A 26,159-nucleotide genomic window follows, 5' to 3' on the forward strand; every position below is an offset into this window, starting at 1 on the left:
CGTATTCGAAGATACACAAAAGTTTACATCTTGAATTGTTTTGGTAGCCGGCCTTGTTTCGCGTAAAGGAAAAATAAATGTTAGAAAACACTTCAAGATGTAGTTCTTTGTGATATGTTGTTGCTTGTTTTTAAAAAGTATGAATATGTAAATATGGATATTATATCCATATTGTAGAAACAAACTTATCTAATTTTTTTATGATTTGGCGATTTGATTTCAAATTATGAATATCTTTATTCTAGTTTCCAAATAATGTTTCCAAAAAAATATATCAGTTTGACGAATGTAAAATATCATCTAATGAAGTACTTCTTTTAATAGGTTAACTAAAACTGAACAATGACATCTCATAAAATTATATTTAAACCAGATTAATTTTAATAAGAAAACCACTGATCTACTTTACATTTGGATGGCATTTACATACACTCGAATGGCGAAGTTTAAAATCTATAAACAAGGCATGCTCTGACCGTTGCCATTATAAATAGGCAATCAGGCGGTGAGATATTTAAAGACTAATTATAGAAACATCTATTCTCCCTATCGATCAATGTGGATGTTTTGACAGAATGTAATCCATGTTTTTATTCGACAACTTTGTATAATTTACTTTGATTTGTGTGATGTTACTGTTCACCGAATGTTATAGAGTTATATCGAAGTGAACATACTCATTGTATTAGAATCATGGGGATATCTAAAAGCATACCGATGGTTAGACAACCTAAGGATAAAATTGTTATTGTTACAGGTGCCAATACAGGTAAGAATAGGATCAAATATAGTATTAAATCTATGTTTTCACTTCTTATGATCGTCATTGTCCATGTGTCTTTATTTTAATGTGTTGAAAGCAATGAATAGAACTGACGTAGTACCATACACATTGAGATACTGTTTCTCCAGTTTGCTATTATTATATGTTGTGTTTATTTGGTCACAGATCATGTATAAGAACCTGTTCATTCAACAGATAAAACTGTTTCATATTGATTTTATAGTTATGTAAATGGAGAAACAAATACATGTGTAAAGCAACTCTTACCAGTATAAATCATTATTTAATGAAAATTTTTTTGTGCTTATACTGAATTCCTTAGACGGTTGTTTGCCAATTAACATTTTAAGGCGATGGTAAAGTTTCTATTTGACCACGGCTTTTGATACTAGATGTTTAATATATTATAGATAAATATTTGCAAAAAAACTATCCGCTCTTAGAATTTCCGAACACTTAATTTGGCCTGGGTGTTTGTTTGTTGATTGGTCGTTTTAGTGTTGTAAGGGAATTTCAATATCACTTAGTTGTAATGTATCTTTATGGCTTTGGAAATAGAAGTACTAGTAATTCATTTAAACCTCAGTTTAAAATTAAGAAATAATAACCTAAGTACAAAATCAAATATCTGTCGATCTTTCCACTGGATAAACTGTATAACCACTATTCTAACATACGTTAAATCATTCTGACATGAAATAAAGTATGGACCATTTTCAATTTTCGATGTTATAACCTTTGGTCGTTTGCAAAACAAAATCATTTGGTCAGAAAATAACGTATGCAGGACAACAAAGATACTAAATATAAATTTGTAATACGGACACAACAAGGACAAATATTGTTAAACAAAGGTATATATTTGCTAACCTATGTACCTTGTACACATATTTAATTTTTGTTGAACTATAATTAAATCTTTAGGCATTCTGCAATTGTAACAGAAAATAATTTTTTTTTCGGCCAAATAACAAGTTTTCCACAAAGACAAACAAACGAATGACGTCATAGTTTTGACTTAAACGGCAGTTTGAAGTATTTACGACTTTAATTATAAGATTATAAAGATTAAAAGATTATATCCGTATCCCATGAACTGTAAATGTTTTAGAACATTTAAATTTGATTTAGCATTATATATAAAATATAAGAATACAAGAAATACCATTATGTGTCCAATAGTTTAGCCGTTCGAAAACCATACATCTTAAGTCCTTATTCAAAAGCAGTTAATAAATTCGTAAGTAAGACCCCACACTTCAATAAATATTTTCCATTGATGTAAAATATGCAATCAACAAAACGTCATATCAAATGAAAACAAATTTGATGTTACTAATTAAGATGATCGATTTTCTGAATATAATTTATATTGTAAGCTTAAGTTGTCATTCTAACTGTGAAAACATCATGGTTGAATAATACAAGAAAATTTTTTTTTTAAAAATCCTTCCAAACCTGTTTTGTCTGATACCCTGTATAAGCCCATTTATTCAATTATGAGTATCTATTCGAATTACCACTTAAATGTAGTACATGTCTTCAAACGTTTTGTCCACCGCCCTTCCTCCTCTATGTACTATACTCTCTTTACTCACACCTCAACATTAAACAGATTCATAAGTGATGATAATTTTGATACTTAAATTGTATTTTGGTTTCTAATAATCTGATGTTTTGATTATATATACGCCGTTTGAAGACACGATATATTTTTATCTATTGAATATGACCATATATAACATAGGATAACTTAGTTTTAATTTCCATATTACATTTCACATTTACAAATGTTGATCTATTTCGAAACATAATTGTTCTCATCAACATTAATAAAAACTGGCGGCATACTGCAGAAGGAAACTTGATGGAAAAAAACGATTGCAATTTTGCATTGAAAGCATATATGTGCGTTGTTATAAGTCTATAATCCTTTTTTTTCGATATCCGTTATTAATTTTTCTCGCAGTATCGTGTTTGATGTTACTAAAATCAATGTTTTCCTAGGTTTTTACCTCCATCGAATCGACCGTTACTTGTCTTGTCAGTTTACGTGCATGAAATATAGTCTCTGAGAGCATTTTATATTTGGATTGTGATTGAGATATAGTTTTATTCGGTTATATAAGCACAGTTTTAATTGTACTGGAAAATTAGTATTATTGATGTTTGACAGTCACTTTAATTCAATATAGGATGGTATCCATCAAATATAATCGCCCCGTGCAGGTCCGGGTGTTAAAAGAATAGGCCTGAAGCAGCGCTAAGCTTGTCGTAGAAGGCGACTAAATAATGCTCAGAACCCTACCCGGGGGCTAGGGCGCTCTGCCCACAGACCAACTGGAATGTGTGCCCCAAGTGGTGGAAGGGGGTACAAGATGCCAAGTTCCTTGCACGTTAAAGAACCCTACTGTGGTATTCTCCCGCAGTAGGAACCATATATAACCTTGGTTCCCTTGATTACTCTTTGATTACCGCTATAACCTTGGTTCCCTTGATTACTCTTACATTCAAATGGTATTACTTTTACCTGGTCACTCCTACAAAAGATATGAACATTTTAATCGAAAATGTTAAAGGAATAAAGGGAAACATTTTTTAACTTCTATATGAAGGTTTTTGGTAAATGATTCACGAGTTCGTATAATATTGAAAATGTGTTAACCAAATTTATTTTTAAGCTATGACAAAAATGTAACTTTTAAGAATTGTTTTCATCATTATCCTACAGAAATCAAATGGACTGTAACGAATATCATGAAACAGACCCATACACTAAATTGTACATTTATTACTTATTAAATATCCTTCCAATTGATACCAAATAAGTGTAATCCATCTCACGTGTAGGGCGCAGGTGCAGAAAAGTGTTACGTTAGATATGTATCCAATTTAAAGTTGGTTGGCCTGTAAAACTTGTCAAGTTTGTAAGTTATTTTTCATCAATGTATTTGTTCAAGAAAAAGAAAGCGCTTTCAAAATTGTTTTTATAACTAATAATTATTTTTTTCTCTACGATGGAAAACACTTTTTTAATTCAAATGCAAGATCGAATTACAAATAATTCATTTTTAGATAAAAAGTTTATTTACGGAAATACAGCTACCAATTCATCAATCAATTAAAAAGACTCTTACTTCGACAGTGTGTATCGTTAATTCAACTTATTAGCATAAAACTGGTATTAGGCAGGTTTGTCAAATTTTTTAAAAATAAAATTCTATGGGATAAAAATCAATGTGCTAGGAAACAGTCAAATTTAGCATATCTTATTTCTGAGTAGAAAAGTGTAGAAAAGAATAATTATGTAGCGACACTCGTCGTGTTTGAATAATGTAACACTTTACTTTAATGCAACCAGCGGGAGAAGTACGATAAAATTTGCACTAAAGTCTGCTTAAGCTCCATCCCATCCATCACAGCAGTATCACAGCTGTAATACGGACTTACAAACTATTGAAGGGTTCTCAACCGATATAAGATCTACAGGCTCTATCTGATGACCTTTTACATCATCGGAACAAAACAAAGAATTGCACTTTCTGTGATGATGGAAAACATAATACGCTGACATTGATTCTTACTAGCATTTCACACTTGATCTTTTACAAATGGGTTAATCAATGTGTAATTGTTGAATTTTTGTCAACATTACTGCATATTTATTGACACAATCATGCTCAAATCCAATAAAATGGAAATCATTAAAACGCTTCCACAATACTACTTTGTAGTATGAAGTTGTTATTAGTCTTTTTGTATGGTAAATAAAATAGGACTATCTTTGAGTAAGAAATTTGTAAGGAATAAATGTCACTTACAAATAACATCATAATGATAGAATGGGTGAAGAGATATTATTCTTATATCAACCCATCGAATCAAAAGGTGACTATTTAGTGTGGTGAAAACATAATACTGGAACAATGGAAACAGATAATAAAAACTCACAATGTGTATGGCATTGTAATTTATGATGATCTATTTAGATTTTAAACACAACAGATATATGTTATTTCGTCCCAAAAAACAAAAACAGCGTAGCAAGATAATGCAAGTTTGTTCAACATAGAAAATAGAAACCAGAAATAATCTGTGAAATGAAAATATAATTTCCTAGTAATTTTCACAGAAAGAAAACCGTTTTTGTGTTGCAGGTATTGGATATGAAACTGCCAAATTTATAGCAATGATGGGAGCCCATGTTGTCTTAGCATGTAGGTCTGAGGACCGAGCAAAGACAGTAAGTTTTATATTTTTGGGGATAAAACTGTGTTTAATATTTTTATCACTTCACTCACTAACGAATAATACAAAAGTTATTTTTTGCCTTTTAAAGTGAATATTGGATGTTTTTTGAAGCAACGAATCACTCATATTTTTATTCGCCATGACGATCGAGTTACTTACAAGGGTATGTGTCCTAAGTTTGAGATATATACAATCTCTTGCTGTTTGTTTTTTGTTGTGTTGTAGAGTATATTTTCCCAATAAATTACCCTTTTCATATCCTCAATATTTATTGGCACTTTTTCGGTATTTAACGGTATGCTTCTATAAATTCCTATCTGCTATACTACGTTAGATATGTATGTTCACTTGTTGTATACTTCTTTAAATCTATGGCATAAGCAAACTACTACCCTTTCCAATCTTTATGTCGCCAATTAATATATATCAGATATTGCTATAGAACAATTGCATTGAATGAAACATCACTAATTAAACATTTGTCCTTTCCTACCAAGTACATATGAGCAATAAGGACAACAAATACTTCATGAAAGAGTAACCAAGGGAACAAAGGTTATAGCGGTAATCAAAAAGTAATCAAGGGAACCAAGTTTATAGCCGTAATCAAAGAGTAATCAAGGGAACCAAGGTCATGGCGGTAATCAAAAGAATGTAATCCAGGGACAAAGACAAGATATGAAAAACAGACATACACAACAAAGAACATAAAGCAACTAAAATCATACATACAAAGTAACAAAAGCAACTGAGCAACTCGGACTCTACTAAAAACTGTGAGCGTGGACCAGGACCAATTTAGATAATTAGCCAAAGGATTTATATGCTTGTAATGCTTAATTTCATACATATGGGGATAAAGGACTAAAATAAAGTCTATCTTGTAGATATTCTAGATATTATATGCCTATAGATTATTAAATATCATACTTAATCGATAGTCTGTTGTATGTTGCTGGCATGTTAATCTTTCTTCCTTTTTTATTCATATTCATTTATATTATAATAGAATCCCAATCATGTCGTTTATACGAATAATTTGGATGATCCGTGCAACAACCAGTAGATAAGTCGTATACAATTCAGACAACAGTTCCTCTGCATGATCTGGCATAGTATATTTGAAACATGCTTATTTCTACGAACGATTAATTCAAATTTATAATTAAAAGTCATTATTATCATTACATAATTCATAAATGTATTAAACGCCCTCTAACCTCTCTAATATTGATTAAATGTTTGGATATAATATATTTACAGTTTTAATATATATGGTATGAATTATATATATATACATAAAAAAATGACAACAAACTGGTTACATCATGACATCTGTAAAAATATATGTTTGTTGTTTCAACTGTATCTGATGATATTAACAGATAGTAGCCTCTCACGTTAAATCTAGGGCATTGTGTTTAATCGGTGCCCTGGAATATCAATGAAGTACAAAAACTTTAACTTTGATTAAACATTAGATAATTGTAATAGTCACGAATTTAATATTTTAAAAGAATTTTAAACTAATCATATATTCAAACGTCCTTGATTATATCTTATTTAATCAAAATAAGACAAGCCTTTCAAATTTGATATATGTTAGCATAGTATAGGGGCAAATCTTAAATTCCAGAGATATCAAGGACATGAAAGTGCTGACTTTGAAAGAGTCGACGTTTTTCATCATTTAATATCATAGAAAAAACAAAATTTCGTTACTTTTGGGGGGGCGTACGCCAGAATCTGGCTAGGTAGTACTGGGAACAACACAGAAAAGGTATAACGAAAATTGATATGGTTAATACGTCAAAGAGACCAACGGGATGAAAAATGTTAGCTCAAAGCCACCCACGAGTCTTCATTGATCGAGGAGGAAACCGTTACACCACAGAATAGGCTGCAACTGGCCCTAAACCAACATTATACACAGGTACTGCGAAAAAAAAACAGAAAAAAAGAAACCAACCATACGATACACAAATGCACAAAGAACTGACAATCCAGCTGCAGATCAGTCCAAACCCACAAAAAGCCATGTCCTCATCGTATATAAAATAAATCCCAATTCTTCCCATATTTTCAACATGAATTTTAAATTCTGTGATTGGCGGATGGATATTATAGTTGTGACGTTTTGGTAGGAGGAAGTCAGAGAGTGAAATTACCGAACTTATTTCACAGTATGAGTTATCAAAATTTATTACACTGGGAACATTCGGTAAATCAATGCAATCTATATAATAAATCAATTTATATATTAGTATATCAGTTGCAACGTATTTAATTCCTTGAAAACCTTACACCTGCCTAAATTGATATTAAAACATCATTTCCAAAGATGCTTGGATTAGACATGTTTGAGCGGAGAAGCAGTGGTTACAAACTTATTCAATAGATATTAAGGATTTGGTGGAGGATCAAATACCAAATGCTTTAGAAAACCGAGGATTTAAAGCTTATCGCGTTGACTTGAACGGTACCAATTTAAATACTTTGTAGGACACTGAATCATATTCGGAGACATTTTTGACAAAATATTTTTACATGTCTATGTCGTAATTATTCATTGTAACATAAAGCTCTAACGAATTACCATTTAATGCATGCATTTGAATGAATACTAACTATAATAAATTTAAGCGATTAAAAACATCATCTTCGAGCCACAATGTATTTATTTTACTTACATATTGTTCTATGTTTATCCAGGCAATGGAAAAAATGAATGAAGAATTTCAACAAGAGAAAGAAAAAGGAAGTTACAATATAATGGATGCTGACACACTGGACATTGAATTCATGCAATTAGATTTAGCATCATTGAAATCAACCATGACATTTATCGAAAAATTCAAAGCAAAACATAAAAAGCTACATTTGTTAATTTGCAATGCAGGTGTTTACTCCCCACATAAAGGTATGCTACAAACATTTCCACCTAAATAAAATGTAAATATGATTTCAGTTAGAGAGAAAGGTTTGATACTCACAAATTATTACAAAAAAAAATCTATGATTAAGAATTTCCAACAAATTTTGCTTAGACATAGCAGCCAACAAAACAAAGCAAACGCCATCTGTAAGACAATTAAGAAAATAACTTAACATAAGACAAATCATTAAAATTGGATTTAATACATTTGTTTGTGGGGAAATACTTTTTATGTATCTGTCTTTTTAGAAAACTATACATCGCTTGCAATATTAATATTATTGATATTTTGTATTTACCTACAGTTATCACAGAAGACAATTATGAACTCATGTATCAGGTTGGTAATGTAAAAAATCTTGTTAGCTTAAAATTCAGAAGAAAAAACATTTACAGTGATAAAAGTTATGTTCTTTATCTTACTTTGATAACTCGTAATCATAAATCGGGGAGATTAAGTGTCAGTCTTTGTAAGAATCAGGCATAGGTGATGAAAGCCACCATTTTGAAAGTTTAATTTTACTATCTGCAGATTCAAAGAAAAAGAACAAGATTGTCCATATCACTTTGGTAAATTGAATTATAATTTTACTGAAATGCACTAATAATGTACATTTTTCAAGGGCAGATATCTCTTTCAAAAATCCCACTTTTCTGACATTCTATTGAAAATTTCTGTGCAAATCCACTGATTCATAGATCAAAGAGTAATCAAGGGAACCAAGATTATAGCGGTAATCAAAAGAATGTAATCCAGGGATAAAGACTAGACATGAAAAACTGACATACACAACAAAGAACATAAAGTAACTAAAATCATACATACAAAGTAACAAAAGTAAATGAGCAACTCGGACTCCACTAAAAACTGGGAGCATGGATCAGGTGCACTGGTAGGGTAAGCGTCCTCTGCTTTTCTAGAAACACCGGCCGAGTTGCTCATAAAAAGCAAACCATAAGAATCTTTTAGATAAAAATTGAAATGTGAAGATAATCTCTGTTATGAGACAGTACGGCTAACCAATAACCTTGCCAGTTTTATAACTCCATAACCTTTTAGAGTTAATAAAATAAACTTTTATTTATAATTCCTTAAAAGACTTCAAGCTTACTGTATTCATTTTGTTGCTTTGTTCAGCATATGACTCTACCCAGCAATGAACTATGTTTAGCATATAAGATATAAGTTTGTCCCTTCGTGCAGAAATATGAATATTTGTGTGACGTTAATTTGCAACAGTAGTTGACTCAAGCTGTGCCCGGCAATGCTCTTTCATCAATATAAATCATCATAATTTGATATGTAGTAACCTTATTGAATATTAACATTGATTTAGCCATAATGATTAATTTTTTTTTAATATTTCAATGCCTTATCCTACAACCCTTAAAACATTAAAAAATACACTGTAAACTTTTCTGTAAATTTGTTTACTGATTTGCATATGAATAGCCCATGTAATATCAGTTTTGTACCAAAATAGAGGTTTTTATATTAGCAAATAGCTGAAAATTATTCCCCCTTTTTGTTATTTTGATAGATTTAAAGCAGCCTAGTATCTCCTCTACAAAATGGATAGAATAAAGTCTCATGTTAAATCTGATATATGAATCCTTTTAAAGTGAATTTCACTTAATACTCAGTTATTTATTTAAATATATTGCCAAAATAACCCTAAAATACCAGATATGGTTCAGTTTGGCAGATTTCTACAAATGGCAATATTTGAGACTGCATTGTTCAAAATCTGCATGGTGAATTTTCTGAAAAAATTTACAAATGATGTGCCACAGTTAGTGTAATATCATGTACAAATGTAAAGAAAATTGAATTATGGGAAAATTTTGGGGCTACCCAAGGTCTACTACTTTAAATAACAAATGAAATGGCAAAGTCGAAATATTACTATCCTCGTGAATAACACTGCGTTGAGTAATTTTTCAGCCCTATTATATTTGTCATTAATTAAATAAACACCTTGTAAAATGTGCCATACGAAGTGTTTCTTATTGTAATTAGATATACCGAAACTATTATTATGTCGAATAACAATATACTTTTGTGGGAGCAATTTTGATTTATCATGATTACTGTTTTAGGTTAATTATCTATCACATTTCCTTATCCTTGCACACGTATTACCTTTAATGAAAGTATCTGGGAATGACTGTCGTATTGTGTTGGTGTCCAGTGAGGCACATAGGCGAGCAGGAGGCGTTGATCCTGATTACGCGGCTGGGAAAATCCCGGACTCCTACAATGCGTTCAAACTGTATGCAAAAACTAAGATGTATCAAGTAAGCAAACATTGTTTACGATTTAATTAATTTTATGATGAAGTGTATAATGTATTTACTTAATTAACTAATCTATTGTTTTGAAATTAAAAAAAACTAACAAAATACCGATAAACAAAAGGTGCGTAATTTCGTATTATGTACATTAAGAGCACACTTATTCTGAATGTAATACAAGCTGTCTTATGTTTTGAAATCGTATATGTTTCAGAAAAATACAAACCTTTTTAATTTTTGTCCTATTTTTTGCCTAATTAGAAATGAGTAAGTTTGCCTTGAGATTCTGAAACATTGTAAACATAAAAATCCACAATATCTTTGTTATAGATTATGCAAATGTATTCCATAGACAGAGTTATTGAGAAGACATCTATAGAAATATGCTGTGTACACCCAGGGTTTGTTGATAGCGAGTTCTTCAGAGATGTGGATAGCTGTATGTTCTGTTGTTTCAAATGCTGTTGTACATGTTTGTGTAAGTATAGTTTTCAAAGTTGGAAAGATAGTAGTAACGATATATTGTTAGTATACCCCAACAAAGTTTGCTTTCAGGGTACATATGAATCACCCTCCTGCCTGTTTGTCAATCTACATTTCTTGTAAGCGCAACTCCTTCTAAACTACTGGATGAATCATAAGATTCTGAAGATTGGACATCATATCTAGATGTACACGAAGGAGTTACTACTGTCGGGTTTATTACCATGGTAACTGACTTTCCCGCCAAAAATTTTAATTTCTCCAATTTGAATGGAATTTTATTTTAAGGGTTAAAATGACATAGCGAGTGAAATGTTTTTTTATGTTTTGAGAAGATTTAAATGTCGCTGTTGCCATTGGGGCCAATTTTCCCGCCAAATTCCAAACTCCTATGATTTGGATGGTATTTGGTTTTAGAGCAAACATGACATGGCGAGAGCAAATGTAATGTTTTTAGAACATTTGAAAGTCACTGTTGCCATGGCAACTGATTTTCCTGCCAAAATTTCAAAATGCTCCAATTTGAATGAAATTTGGTTTTTAGTGAATTAGTGGGGAAAAGATATTCGGAATCCAAATGTTTAAATTTAGATTCTGTTTGAAGTCATAGATAAGACCGGTTTCGTGAGCCCTGCAAGATCCTTCAGATTATAATCATTTCTTGTTATAGTGTCAAAGGACTCCATAGAGACATCATGTAATTTAAGAGCTTTCAATTAAAAACCTCGTAAGCGCAACTCTTTCTAGACCGCTAAGGAGATTTTAATTAAATTTTATAGGAAGGTTTGAAGAATAACCACACTGTCAGGGGACTCCAGAGTGATAAAACTGAACATAGTTAATTTACAAACATTACTGTAAAAAGCGTTTCTTAGGGTTGAAATAATTGGCGGGAAGGTGACCTATAGGCATGAAATGTAAATGTTTGTGGTTTTTTTTTTTTAAATAACCAGTAAAAAGGGTTGAAGACCCCTAATTTCCTTTCTAAAATATGACAGAATGTTGGTTGTCAATTTTGCGTTGTACTAGAAAAGAAAATTAGATCGATTAATTACTCTAGACATTCCCTTACAGCACAGAGAATCTGAATCGGGATTTTCCTATGTTTTCGCTAATCTATGTCTTGTATAATGAAATATGAAAGTGTCTATTTATCTGTATTTTTCCTTATTACTAAACAGTATTGTTTAAGTATAATTTTATCGTATTTTCAAAACTAATATATTATATTCCACTAATTTAGACAAATTTGCAAACGGAGAAAACATAACGATAGTCCGTTTAAGTTTTATTAATCTTAAATCACATAAAATCATTTTTCCAAATAATTCAAAACCGAAATTTGAAATATGTTAAACACTGATATTCCATAAAAATTCTGGTTTCAATCGACCCCTCTTTTTAGATTTTACGGATAAGAAAATGACAAAAGGTGATTTCTTCGAAACCTACTTATACAAACCGTTGCAGACCTTTTCGTGACCTCTGAAAGTATTTATCATTTTGTACTTATATATGTTGAGGTATTTGTTACTTTACACCATATTCATTCCTTTATTCTATTTTAGTTAATGACAGTAGAATATTTTCATAAATATTGTTAAAAATTAGATTCTGTTTGTGTTTTTTTTTTCTGTTTGTTTGTTTGTCTGTTTGTTTTTGTTTTTATTTATGTGTTTTACACCTAGTTTAGGGATGATCGCAAGACGTTTATGGTTTTATGTTCAAGTTTAGGAAAAACATTGTATGAGACTGTATTTGTTTTTAACATTTATTAGAGGTATAAACATTGTCCTTTTATTTTTTTATTTTATCAAGTTGTTTTACATTAATTTTATCGTTATTCTTAGAATGATCAATATGTTATTGGCTTTCAAAGTTTATTTATGGATTTTGTAAAAGTACGAGTATACAAATCAAGTAAGAAATACTGAAATTTGTTTCAGGTAAAATGAAAACTCCCCATGAAGGAGCAGCAACCTCCATTTATGCAGCTATCACTCCTGACCTAGAAGGCACCAGTAGGGCATATTATACAGAGTCTAAATCAGCTCCTCGATGGCCTCATTCTGATTCAAGGTAAAAAGTCCTTGATATGTTTCTTGATAAGGTGTCGAAGGGTAATGGGAGAACATGCAACATGGGCTTTATAATAAAAGCCTTTATAATCGTTTCGTCATACAAATATAAGGTTGCAGATAAAATAATGAATTTGAACAGACTTATTTCATACTATTGAGTTAATAGAACCCTAAAGATCAAACTAACATAAGATTGCTTTAAAATTCGTCATTCCAAAACGTCCTAACCTCTTACACCCTGTTTTATTTCACACATCTTTCAATTAAGGAAAATTATTTTATCTTTTTAACAAATTATTCTAATTGATATAGAAGTTTTTGGCAAAACGGATGATAAATGCGTATTTGAGATGTTTACCCTGCATACACAACATAAAAGGCTTATCTGATATAAAAACGTCAACGAAATGTGAAAATGTGCAAAAAGAGCTTGCTTAAGACACTATTTGCTTTTTTTTATATAAAAAGGGTAACAGGTTGATTCTATGACGCAGCCGACAAATAATTACAATATATTTATTTGTTTTTCATTGTAGAAGTGAAGAATTACAGTCCTATTTGTTCGAACAGACTAAAGAATTATTGCGACACTATATTCCTGAGGCAATAATGAATGAACTTGAAGCCACACCAAAAATTACAAAAACTCAATACTGACTGATCAATGTAAAAAATGTTATAAATAGGGCATTGAAACATTTTCTTAAATTCGGGCGACCTAGAATGATTTTTGAAGTAAGATATTTTTCAGCAGCATCAACATACATTTTTGTTCATTGTATGGTTTTTATATTTCATGTAACATAAAACGCATATTTGAAGGTTTACTGTAAGGAATTTAAAGACCAATTCTTACATTTCTCGGCTGTCATGTGTGTGCATTTCACAGTTGTGAATGTTTGGAATTCGAGTCAAATATTCCAATCTTCCAATTTTCCAATCTAATCTATCGTAACTGGCACATGGTTATGTAAATTTTCAAAAACTATGAATACTGTGAGCAACGCTCACTAACGGTTGCCTCCACTCCCGTACTCAGGATTTAACTTTTTTAAATGTTTTTTTTTTAAGCCAAACGGTCAAAATATTAACAAAATTGTGTAACAGGTAACTGATATCACCAGAGTCAGAACTCAAATCTTTCAACATGAATACTTAAATAAAGCTATATGGTTGTACATAATTCCAGAGAAAACTGTAACAAAATATGTATTAAAACCGTGTGATCAAATATGGAATGTCTCCAAACTGGAAATTGAGGTCGCTCGAATTTGAAATGTAATCCTACGAAATGGCATGCTGATAAGAACCTCGTGTCCTAATATCAAGTGTCTGTGTAATGCAGTTGTAGATAAACTACTACAAAGATTTTGTTTTAAATGGTCGAAATATTAAATAACTGGAACTTGTTGTCACTCGAATATGAATTTCCATGATGTGGAATACCTTAATATAGCCTCTGTCACAATTCCAAGTGGCTGTCATTGGTAGTTTTAGAAAAGAGTGCTGACGGGTGAACGGACGGACACAGTTATCATTATTTTAAAAAACACGAAAAAATGTGCATGGAAAGTCTGAAAAAGATTTTAAAAAAAAAGAAAAAAAAAGATGCTGTATTTTTCAATATGATGAACTATAAGTACAATTATCTTACTAGAACCCGCATCGACCAATGAATAATCATCAGAACATTGTGGGGTCAACATATATCATTAAAAACTGCTTCATTCATTACACTTTTATAGCAAAAAAAAAACAATACAAATTTACTATGAATATAACACTAATATCGACTAACATAACATTAGGTTACAATACTGAAAATTTAAGGGGATTGTTATTTCTTCAAGAGAAATGTTCACAATAGATTTGCATTCTTTCCAATATTTCGGAAAAAACATAGTACAAACATATTATAAGAACGCGTTCATATACCTTAATAGTACAAAGCCACTGAAAGGTGAATATTATCACCATTCTCATGTATTTATCACCCTGTTGATATCGATATCAAAAAGCTTAGTCATGACAGGGACATACCAGCAATCGCCTAGAAAAATCACCCAAAATAAACTGTGTTTTAGGATTTTCGTGGTTTTGCTGAAAGAATAATCAAGGGAACCAAGGCATTCAAAACGTTTATTGTCGAATGAAATCAACGAATGAAAAATTACACGAACTACAGAAAATTTTGAAAAACCATAAAAATAGATAAAAACAGACGACATCATATTCATAGTACTAAAAATGCCACTTTCGTAGTTTGTGATACATATAAAGCATGAGTGAACTATTTATCTGGTGTTTTCTGCCCAAGCTGACTCTTTTTACGTTACAATACAGAGCAATGGAAAGAAAGGTTATGTTTCTAGCGTTATATATTCACAAATTTCATATTACATTATGAACTAAAACAAATTATTAATAATTCGTTTACATAAGTCCCTGAATGGTGGAATGTATCTTATCAACAAATAGTACGCTATAACTTGCCTAGTTCAACATCATATATTGAATCTGAAAATGACAATTTGCGTAGCATTTAAAAGATGATAACTATCTCATCTTCATTTTAATATATGTTTGATACGGGAATACTGTTAGTTCATTGTTTCTCATTCTTAAAAAACTTAATATTTTTTCTCACGTCTAATATTTTCCTGTATCAATTGCTGTATATGCACCAAATAACATATATCTATCTGATTTCACCTAAGTGTGATATAATCTACAGTCTAATTGAATTTGATTAAATTTAGAATAATATATATATTCTACCGATCGTTGGTTAACAGTCACTGTGGTGATAAATGCAGAGTCAGAATAACTAACTTAGGAACCAGTGGGAGTCCATTCTTTTATAATGTCTTCTGTTAAATGATCTTTTAAACATTCCAGAGAAAATTTGATCAGTTCGTCCTGATTTGTTGTGCTCCTAAAACGTTAAAAATATTTAGAATAGTAATTTTTCTTATGTAATTATGGAAATATAACTGATGGCATTCAAAAGGGTTGATCAATTCATATATATCTAGACCAATGAAGACCCATTTGTTGTATTCCAACATTGGTAAATTCTACAGTGCTGAGCACTCCAGATAATACTTTATTGCCGTTAATTTTCCTAAAATTGATTCACGTCCAGATTTTTGTGTTCATTTAACCAGAAATGACATGAAAAGAAAACGTACCTTTTAACATAAATTTTAAGCATATAGCAATTTTCAACCATACCATCAATTCGAAAAATTCAAGTTTTATTTACTCTGTTTAGTTCAAAACCAGGAAATGTGTTACAAATAGACGGTGTGAACTGGAAGGTAAATAAAAACTTTGTTTCTTTAAAAACACGGTTTTGGAGAAAAAAAAGCTAATATTTTTTCTGCGAAGTATATAATGCATCAAAGGAATTTGTTTTCGAATTTAAAAAATAACGTAAAAAGTGCACTTTTTTTGCCAGAAATATGAATTTGAAGCATGATGCTTTGATACATTATGAAATATGATACTGACCTTGCAGTCTGTGAGATAGAAGTTGGTTTACAGTTTTGGTAATGTTTGTCACGGATTCCTTTTAACTCGGGATTTATTGCAGCATTTATTACTGTCTCTGCCCCTTGTAGTGGAGTTTTACTAACACCTGTAGTGAAAAATAAAATGGTATTTTATCATGTATGAAACGTTTACAAAATATATATCATCATGTGACTTTTACATACAAGAGAAATCCAAAGGATTTAAGATGAGTTACCCCTGCAAGAAATAAATAATTATAGAAACAAATACGAAACTTCTTGCTTACAACAAACTTAGTTTCAAACAAGTTAATCAGGTAGATTTAATAAATCATGAATGATCAAAACCTAGAAAAAAAACAACCACTGTATTTTCAGTAAAGAAAGCGTTTAGACCTTGTTTTTTGTAACATTAAAAGGCAAATTCTGGACAGTTAACCAACCAAATAGTTTAGAAGCGCCCATAAAAACTTTCCATCGTCCAAGATCTTGGAAGCTTCTTTCAATCTCAGTGTCGACAACACCAGGATGTAAGGACGACAATGTCACATTCGAGTCCTTCAACTTCCGGTTCATGTATAACATCTGCATTATCTAAAACAAAGTGTGTGATATCGGTTACTACTAACATATCAACAAGCAAAAATCTTGTTAAATAACATTGCTTTTTTTACTACTAATAATGCACACAATAGGTTTACTATTCGTCCTAAAAGCTTTAAAGCCTTATTGGAAATATGCTTGCAGTTGAAGTTGCTAGAGGATTTATACGTACAATATTGTGTATTAATATGTGTTCTGTTTTAATATGTATTCATGCTGTAAGAGCATTTGTATCTGCTCATTGTTTATCATTATGAATATTCAAAAGTCACAACACTCAAAACATGCGCTCATAAACAACAATAAATGTGACAAAAACTTAATATAACTCAAAATTATGTACTTGTATGTATACTGAATATTACACGTCAAAATCTGTATCACATGCTGTATCAATCCGAGACTACTATGTCACCCCAATGGTTGATACAGCATATGATAACAATTTTAACATGTCATGTTCATTATATCATATATTTTAACCATAATTCAAGTACATGTATAGTCTGTGAAGTGGTGCGATATAAGGTATGCGATATGGGTCTAGGGGTGTGATATTGGCTATGCGATATAGGTCTAGGGTGTCATATAGGGTATGCGATATAGGGTAGACAATATAGGGTTTAAACAAACACTTATAATGCATATAAAACAAGTTATATTTGTTTGTTTGTTGGGGTTTAGCGTCCGAGCAGCAATATTTCAGCTATATTCAGACGATGAACATGAAATTGATGATAAAATGAACATGAAATGATGATGAAATGAAAAAGGGATGGGACACAAGGACAATGATTTCGACAAATTTTGATTGCCACTGGAAATATGGAGAGATGGGTAGGGTCGGGCAATTTAGCCTCCTGTGGCGGAGCCCTATGGTTCCTACTCCGGGAGATTACCACAGTGGGGTTCTTTAACGTGCGAGTAACGTGGCATCTTTCCTAACACGGTGCACCACTATGGTTTGCGGTCAGGTTTTTCGTATTATAGCCCGACAACCCCAGCATGTAACACACCAGGGGTACCCAATTCTACCACCTGGGGCACACAACCCAGTTGCTTTGTGGGTAGAGCGCCCTAGCCCCCGGGTAGGGTTCTGAGCACTATTTAGTCGCCTTTTACGACAAGCTTAATGCTGCTGCAGGCCTATTCTGTTGACACCCGGACCTGCACGGGGCAAACAAGTTATATTTTGATCTAAATATATGATATAACAATTCATGTAAATGTATATATGTTGGATACATATTTATTAAACAAAAAAGTAATAAAAGGAGAATTAACATGGTGAATATGTCAAGGAGACAACAACCCCAGCGGGATGAAAAATGTAAGCTCGCGGCCACCAACATGCAGTCATCCTGCTTTTGTTTGTGTGATTGCAGATACAAATCTTTAAAAGTATGAACATTTTGCAAATTTATAATAAATTGTGGTATACATGAATATTTTGTATAATCAACTTATTCGATTTATGCATGTTTACCTACTATTTTTTTTAAAGTTTTTTTGCTTAAGTTTGACAAGCAATGGGCACATCATAATATAATCATAACGTGGTGCAATATTTGGTTAACATTAATCTGTATAAAGAGAAACAACTCCGTTAAGATATAATATCTACATATAATCCTAATTTATAACCTGATAAAGTTTAGAATTTCCATAATATTTCAGCCTGTCAAAACTTGATTTCGTCAGATGTTTCCCCTGAATTTTGTCGACGCCGAATTCAGCTAAATTGTGAGCGTAACTAGACACAAAAACAATTCTACAGTCATTGCTTCCACTCTGTAGCAAAAGGGGAATAAAATACAGTGATATCAGAAGATGGCCCAGGAAATTTACCTGAAAATAAGCATGTAGATTTATTTGAAGGTACAGATACACGGTGTCAAAGCAGAATACAACTTAAATTGATACTGCAACTTAAAGCTCAACATGACAACTTCAAAAGCACTTATCAAGTACTTCCTCCCTGTATATTTTTTATAAGATGACAACTTAGCAGAATGCAACTATGTGCATTACCAATACAACAATATAAATATGCACATTTAGAATGGAGAAATTGAGACACATGTCAATGCCTCAATGTACCTTTTGTGAGAGTAGATCTCCTGTTATATATATAGAATACAATCATTACCTGAAACATCAGTTCATTCCCATCTTCCGTATACTCTAAACAAAAATAACGAACATAAAATTATAAACGAAATTTTACTTAGAATTAATATAATTGAAAAGTTAAATATGCATACTGCAACTTTAATTCAGTATTTTTCTTGACTTCACAACCATGGAGTCAAATAATTTACAATAGTAATAAAATGACAGTCGATGAAGAAGACTATAGAATGGCTTGATTCATGTCAATATAGATTATGACATGGCAAGGATCTTTTTTCAAAGAAATTTTTTAATGACTTTGTTTATTTTTTTAGAAATAGAGTTTTATATTTGATTTTGTGTGTTTCCTTTTTTATTTTTTTACATGTGTATCGTAAATGATTTAAACATATGGGAGTATTACCTTGTTCGTGCATGGCAATACCTGCGTTACATATTAGCACGTGAAGTTTCTTTCCGGATTTTATAAAATCGTCAACAAAACACTTAGTGGAATTAAGGGAACAGAGATTTAGTTGCATGAACTGGACATCAATGTCATCATCAGAGATAATGCCTTCAGTTTTGCGCTCTTTTTCAGCCTTGAACTCAGTTTTCATCTTAGCTATTGCCTTTAATACATTAAGAAGAAATATAAGTTTATGTGCCAGATAACAAACCGCCTCTTGAAGAATTTTTGCAGACTTACCGTATTTCATGTTTTCCTTTTTTTCAAAAATTAGTGCAGAGTTACCGTGGAAACCAGGATCGAAAAGTAGGTCTATTTTTTTCTAATTTATAAGTATGTCCTTATGAAAGTATTAGCTTGATCCCTGGTGTACAAATGCTTTTTTGTGTATAAGAAGCAGCGGTACAAAGATAATAAACAAGGCGAATATGATACCACTAAGAAAGCCAGATATTTATCTATACTATTTAGCATAACAGAAAGTTAACATCATAAAAATGAATAACTGAACCTCAGTGAAATTGTGTAATTTAAGTTCAAACCCTACTAGTATCCAAACGATTAACGCTGTAGTTAGTTTTTTGCGGAATCATATTCCAATCAAATCAAGCTTCCCAAGGGGGTTATAGAGACCCATGGCCCATATCATTGTATAAAAGGATATCATATCAACTTTGGTTTCAAGTAAGGAAGCTTACTTGAAGAAGAAGCATGCGATCAAAAAATGAAATTAATTGGATGTTCATTTTGTCCCTGGTGGCCTTTCATGCTTTTGGTACAATGTATATCAAATACTACGATATAGAGGGGTTTGATAAACATTCTGAAAAACTTACTTTGAGATCAATTTATATGAGCGGTGCAAAACATCAACGCAGACGCACATCATGTGTTATAGGAAGTATCGCATATTCCCGTTGGTCGAGACATTTAGCGATACAACAATATAACGATGCATTATCAATGAAGTTAAAAGTCAAATAATAGCAAATATCACTTGTTAAACAAAGCAGTTTTATAGTGCTGGTCTGTTGCTTTATTTGATTTTCAAAGAGATTTCAAATTGTTCAAAGTGTAGTAATACAGATTTACCTCATTGGCCCGGCTTTCAGAGCGGCACGCTATTATCACTTTAGCGCCGAGAAATGCTATCCATTTCGCAGTTTCATATCCTATTCCTGAAAAAGAAAAACATATTTAACAGATTCTACATGAACTTGAATCAAAGATCTGAGTTCCGCACACTGAAAAAATACCTAAATCAAAAAGTTTGGTATATGATGTACAAAACAGATTCTTAAATTAAAAAAATAGATTCTGCACTAAATGGATTCTAAATCAAATGTCAGTGTCGACACAAGACAGGTTCTTTGATCAAAGGTTTGGTCCGCACTTAATATATTCTTATGGGTGCACTATATAGTTACATTAAGGCGCACTGTTTCGCACACCAAGTTACCCCGGTCAAATTTTGTAAAACTTAAAATTAAAAGTTGAAATTTGGTGGATATATTGTTTAAATGTAGATAAGCATTTATACATAGACAGATGTAATATATGTTATGGTGAACTGGTGTAATTTAAATGAAGAATGGTATCCGGAACGTTTCTGTCCCCTGCGGTATTGGGTTCTCTCCTCAGCATCAGATGGCTGATTTTCGAAATACCTTATTTCGCACGAACTTTTGGGACAAAAATTGTGAGAGAATGAATCGAAAAGGGTCTTACTATTTTACCTTTTTTTCACCTACTCCATGCATGCTTTCATCCTGTGGTAATGTCTAAGTGTCTGATATTTTATAAAACATAGTATTTGGCTGTTAGTTTTAGAAAGGCACCCCTGAGATGTACTAAAACTAAGTAATATTTTTTTTCAGTATGTTACCATGGCTACTGGATTTTATTAGAATAATCACTAAATTACTTATAAATGACTTGAACCTCCCTCACACCAAGGATTTAAAAAATATGCACTTTTTTTACAAAACACTAGAAATTTCTGTGCGGATTTCCTCAAAACAGCTTTATTTCAACAAAATGAGACAAAATTTTCAGAAATGACCTAACTGTATTGTACTACCTAAATCGAAGGTTGGGAGACTGCATTAAACATACTCTTTGATCAAAAGGTCTGTTCTCATCCAAATTGGCTATATAAACCCACTTGCTTACATAACTCAAATGGTATGTTTTCATGAGTGCTGCAAGAAACATTTCGTTTGTGTAAACAATAGTTTTCTGCGTCTATTATAAATGGGGTTCAACGCGTTTTAAAATTGATAGTTTACTGACGAAGTGATCAATATGATTAACTAACGAACTAGAACTAATTAATAATGCAAAGTGCCAATCCCCGGCCTTTTGTTGAAAAAAATTGTTAAATTTGTGCAAAATTTGGCAAAAAAATAGCCTGGAACCACCTTTATCCTGGAATTCCCTTTCAAAATTTCAATGAACGATAATATCCAAGATCTGCAATTTCAGCGGAATACTCATATATGTGAGGGCTCTAAACATCGGTTTGTCTTTGTCATAAGTTACATAGCTAAGTAGATCAGTAAATTAACTAGAATGTCAATAAGTCATAGAATAGCGAAAAATCAACGGAAAACATATATGTACGCCTCTGTTAAGTCCAGACGTTTATACCTCACCCACGCAGGAAGACGACCAGCAGGCAAAGTATAATTTTTTTAATTATTTGGACTATGTCTAGAGCTTCGTAGGGTAAAAAAAGGGAATTGTTCACATCTGCTTTTTGTGTACATCAAAGTGAGAGAAAAAAAACATGATATCATGCGCTGACTGCAACTCATCCCCAACGACTTGCAGGATTGTTATGAAACTTAATGGGGCGTTAAATTACCATATTGGGATGTGCATATATCTCAGGAATTTAATTATGTTAAATAAATTAGAAGTCATATCTGTTATTGTGTTGTCAACAACAACAATAGTACTGATTGAGGTTTGCAGTTGGGTGGCTGAAAAATTGTGTGTCAAAAGTGCTTAATTTATCCACCACAAAAATTGTGTCCGACATGAATCGTGGGCCTAAATGTGTCCCCAAATGTTGAGTTGAAAAGGCAATATCCCTTCAGCACTTACATATGGATTTTTCATATCACAACTCATACGTTATGCAAGAGCTTCCCAGAACTACGCAGACTTTTTGTATCGCGCTAGACTTCTTACTTCAGGAACAGGGTTATGTTGCTACAAGATTTAAATCATTACAACAGAAGTTTTATGGTCGTCATCATGAATTCGTGGATCGTTATACGGTGTATCTATCTGCACCATGAAAACTAACTTGTTCAAAATGTCATAGTTTTCGTTTCCTCTTTCGTCTACCCAATCTTTTCATGAGGAACTCTGCGTGTGTTTCTAGAAAAGCAGAGGACGTTTATCCTACCGGTGCACCTGGTCCATGCTCCCAGTTTTTAGTGGAGCCCGAGTTGCTCATTTACATTTGTTACATTTTATATATTATTTTAGTTACTTTATGTTCTTTGTTATATTTTTTTCTGTTTACAATGTCTGGTCTTTGTCCCTGGATAACATTCTTTTGATTTCCACTAAAATCTTGGTTCCCTTGATTTCTCTTCCACAAGAAACCCTCATATCATAAGAGAGCTACAAATGCATTTTCATTATCTCACTTTAAAGTTTTATGAAATCAATTTGAAACAAGTAATCAAAGATATCAAGATCAATTATTTTATCAGCTACAACATTTGCTTCGACTCATTGAGTCGCACGGATATTACACAGTGAAGCATATTGAAGTAATGAAATAACTATGACCAATATATTGAAGGACTGTTACCACCAAATAAATTGATAGTATTCCATGCACTGAAATACAAGCCTACAAGCATTAAATATACTATTATTTGGTATATTCTATATCCTTATGTTTAGGCACTGGCCAACAGAATAATGAGCTGAAAGAAAAGGTGGAGGAACAGCATTTAGAAAGAAGAATGGCAATGTGGAAGAAGATAGATGAGCCAGGAATGTCAAAAAATCTTATACGACTTAACGACGATTATACATATATAATATCATGGTGAATGGAGGTTTTGAAGGTCTGCTGAGGGTTATACTTCAAAGTCGGTACACATCATCAAAGTCGTATCTACTTTGGATTGAGTATGATAGCACAGTTTAATACAAGCTGGTATTGTCAGTGTCGGGCCGGTGCCAGAGAATATGGAGCGTGTGACCCTAAATATATAAACAGTTCTTTGGTTTTTAAGATTTGCTCGACATGAATGGGACATCAAATGTATCACAAGTTGGTCGAACTATGTTGAGGATGCCGCTTTTGTGCCAGAGTTAGTAGATGGCTCGGAAAGTGAAGAATGAAAAACTATGCGATGTTTTATTTGTATTTTCCAACAAACTTATGAATGTATTAGATATCTCGAAAGTTTAACTGAATTTAAATTGACACTATTGATGACAATCTTAGCTTAAGTGGTATTAGAGTTCATAATTATTTTTAGAACAAGAGATTTATAGCATTAGAATACTTAGAACTCGTGTTTAGTTAATAGTACCGGTGTTTAAGGCAGCTTAGGCATCTTAAACAATTGCAATATTAAAATTAATTTGATAATTAATTCAATATGGAAATTAAACGAGTAAATAAAACTGGAGGATTCGTACAATAGTTTTTTTTTTTAGATTTAAGCTGTTGTAAGTTTGGCGAGAAAATAGATTTCTCTGGATTGTTCTATTACATAACTTAATACAGGAAGTACATGTACATTAAGTGTTTTTGAAAACCAGAAAAGTGTATTTGTACACCAGTTTCGTTCTCATGGGTTGAGTTACATGAATCTGTGTTATCTAAAATTACAAGAAATCTTCTCTTTTTTGTACTTTTACATGTGTCCTTGCTCCCAGTTTTTAGTGGAGTCCGAGTTGCTCATTTACTTTTGTTACTTTGTATGTATAATTTTAGTTACTTTATGTTCTTTGTTGTGTATGTCTGTTTTCCATGTCTGGTCTTTGTCCCTGGATTACCGCTATAACCTTGGTTCCCTTGATTACTCTTTACCAAAAAATGTCTATGATATTGATATGCCGTCTATTGTCTATTCCACAAATGTAAAGCACCTTATCCTGTGATATTCTCACCTTTTGTAATTATCATTCTCATTTACATGAGTTAATTATTTCTAATTCCAAAACATATTTCTACAATTTTTTTAAGGTATAATTTATTGTTAAGACAAACTTCCCTATTTTCACCAATTAATCTTCAATTAGTGTCTCTCTTATCTTCTCTTAATTCAATGTCACGTACATCTGCAATGCCTCGGAAAGTATAATTTACTCCTGAGTTCCGTGGCAAACACCAAACACCTAATTAAACTTATAAATAGGTATACATGTATATATCTATATACATGCATCACTTAACTTGTGTACTCTTTAATGATTTTCATGTTAACTTTCTGATTGCATTGCATCTTCAGTTTGTATTTAATTATTTAAGGAATTGTCAGTATATCTCTTATGGAGGAAATAAAGACATAAATGAATGAATGAATTTTGCACTGAAAAATGTGAATGTAAAAATGATTATACAAAGTTGTTTTAACAATACTATTTTGTGATTTATTCTATGTAAACCCTCGGCTACATCACGGGCTTGTCTAACTTTACTTAAAACGATTTGATTGGCTTATATTAATACTCATACGTTAATAATCGATATTGAACTTACCTTTCAGTGAAATGATTTCTGATTTACGTACCCGTATTTCCACCGGTAACGATTACTGTTCTCTCCCTGCCGAGTGGTTGTCGTGGAAATGATACCTTCCCTCCCATACTTATTGGGATCTTCCGGTTAATAACGATGTATAAACCTCAGGTTCAAACACTTCCCAATGTAAATAAAAATAAACTACTAAAGGGAGATAAGTCTAGTTAGTAATGATTGCATAAAAATTCAAAGGAGGCGGAAACAAATTTGCATGAAATCTTAATTTTTCATAAATTGTTCCCCAAAAATTGTTCTTGCCTTGCTTCGCTCGGCCGTTCATACCGCTACCTTGTTCTCATGATCGTAAATTTTTAATAAGATATGCGTTAAATATAATGGTACCTTTGGAAAATTCTATGTTTGCCATCGAAGGCCAATTCTCTAGACGAAAGTTGACATACTTGTGCAAGTTTCCCTGTAATTTAAATACGCGGCATTCTCGTATGCTATAAAAATAATAGCGTTCACTACATGTCCTTTTTTTTAAATCTGCGCATAAAGTGATGAAATACCGGGAGGGGGGGGTTTCGGTATAGTGTATTGTTTGATTTCTTTTAATAGATTTGGACCCTAAAATCATTATTTTATACCGTATCAGTATAAAAGTATCATTAACTTTTCTTCAAGAAGAAGAATTCTACGTTTTACTGCTTACACAGTGTATTTTAACTGGTCTAAAAGTTTTCAAATAAATAGTTACATGCGCACATACAATGTATCTAAGTAATGGTACATGTTCACCCCTGAGTCTCTGCATTTGAAAGTCTTTATTCTTGTACAATGTTAATGACTTCAAATTGCTCCTTAGAATAATAACAGCATTTACTTGTACACGCATTGTATGAACCG

General features: G+C 31.9%; 2 protein-coding genes across 3 annotated transcripts; one reads left to right on the forward strand and one right to left on the reverse strand.

Moving 5' to 3' along the window:
* The first annotated feature begins 516 nt into the window (after positions 1-516).
* Positions 517-14,239, forward strand: LOC148615250 (WW domain-containing oxidoreductase-like). The gene is made up of 8 exons (XM_088589976.1): positions 517-769; positions 4,942-5,027; positions 7,748-7,955; positions 8,276-8,310; positions 10,071-10,268; positions 10,596-10,743; positions 12,695-12,827; positions 13,366-14,239. The coding sequence occupies exons 1-8, from the start codon at positions 694-696 to the stop codon at positions 13,484-13,486; spliced, it is 1,005 nt and encodes a 334-aa protein (XP_088446102.1). The 5' UTR covers positions 517-693; the 3' UTR covers positions 13,487-14,239.
* A 710-nt stretch (positions 14,240-14,949) lies between these two features.
* LOC148615251 (retinol dehydrogenase 12-like) lies at positions 14,950-25,461 on the reverse strand. 2 transcript variants are annotated; one of them, XM_088589977.1, is made up of 8 exons: positions 25,300-25,461; positions 20,621-20,706; positions 19,484-19,691; positions 19,097-19,131; positions 18,592-18,795; positions 16,788-16,938; positions 16,343-16,469; positions 14,950-15,764 (listed from the first exon to the last, which is right to left on the reverse strand). In XM_088589977.1, the coding sequence occupies exons 1-8, from the start codon at positions 25,373-25,375 to the stop codon at positions 15,662-15,664; spliced, it is 990 nt and encodes a 329-aa protein (XP_088446103.1). In that variant the 5' UTR covers positions 25,376-25,461; the 3' UTR covers positions 14,950-15,661. The 2 variants fall into 2 exon arrangements, with proteins under 2 accessions (XP_088446103.1, XP_088446104.1); XM_088589978.1 differs by having other exon boundaries at positions 25,269-25,368.
* Positions 25,462-26,159: the final 698 nt, after the last annotated feature.

Source organism: Perna viridis, chromosome 6, assembly GCF_037379345.1.
Source record: "Perna viridis isolate PV_CMFRI_1.1 ecotype Kerala chromosome 6, ASM3737934v1, whole genome shotgun sequence".
Taxonomy (NCBI): domain Eukaryota; kingdom Metazoa; phylum Mollusca; class Bivalvia; order Mytilida; family Mytilidae; genus Perna; species Perna viridis.

What these genes read in the sequence shown, in the direction of transcription:
- LOC148615250 (XM_088589976.1), top strand. Translation starts at nt 694, where the DNA reads ATGGGGATATCTAAAAGCATACCGATGGTTAGACAACCTAAGGATAAA. An exon ending in ATTATGAACTCATGTATCAG is followed by an intron (nt 8,311 to 10,070) that starts GTTGGTAATGTA and finishes TTACTGTTTTAG; the next exon opens with GTTAATTATCTATCACATTT. An exon ending in TGGCCTCATTCTGATTCAAG is followed by an intron (nt 12,828 to 13,365) that starts GTAAAAAGTCCT and finishes TTTTCATTGTAG; the next exon opens with AAGTGAAGAATTACAGTCCT.
- LOC148615251 (XM_088589977.1), bottom strand. Translation starts at nt 25,375, where the DNA reads ATGGGAGGGAAGGTATCATTTCCACGACAACCACTCGGCAGGGAGAGA. An exon ending in GAAATTCTAAACTTTATCAG is followed by an intron (nt 16,939 to 18,591) that starts GTTATAAATTAG and finishes ACTTTGTTTTAG; the next exon opens with ATAATGCAGATGTTATACAT. An exon ending in TCTATCTCACAGACTGCAAG is followed by an intron (nt 15,765 to 16,342) that starts GTCAGTATCATA and finishes TTAACGTTTTAG; the next exon opens with GAGCACAACAAATCAGGACG.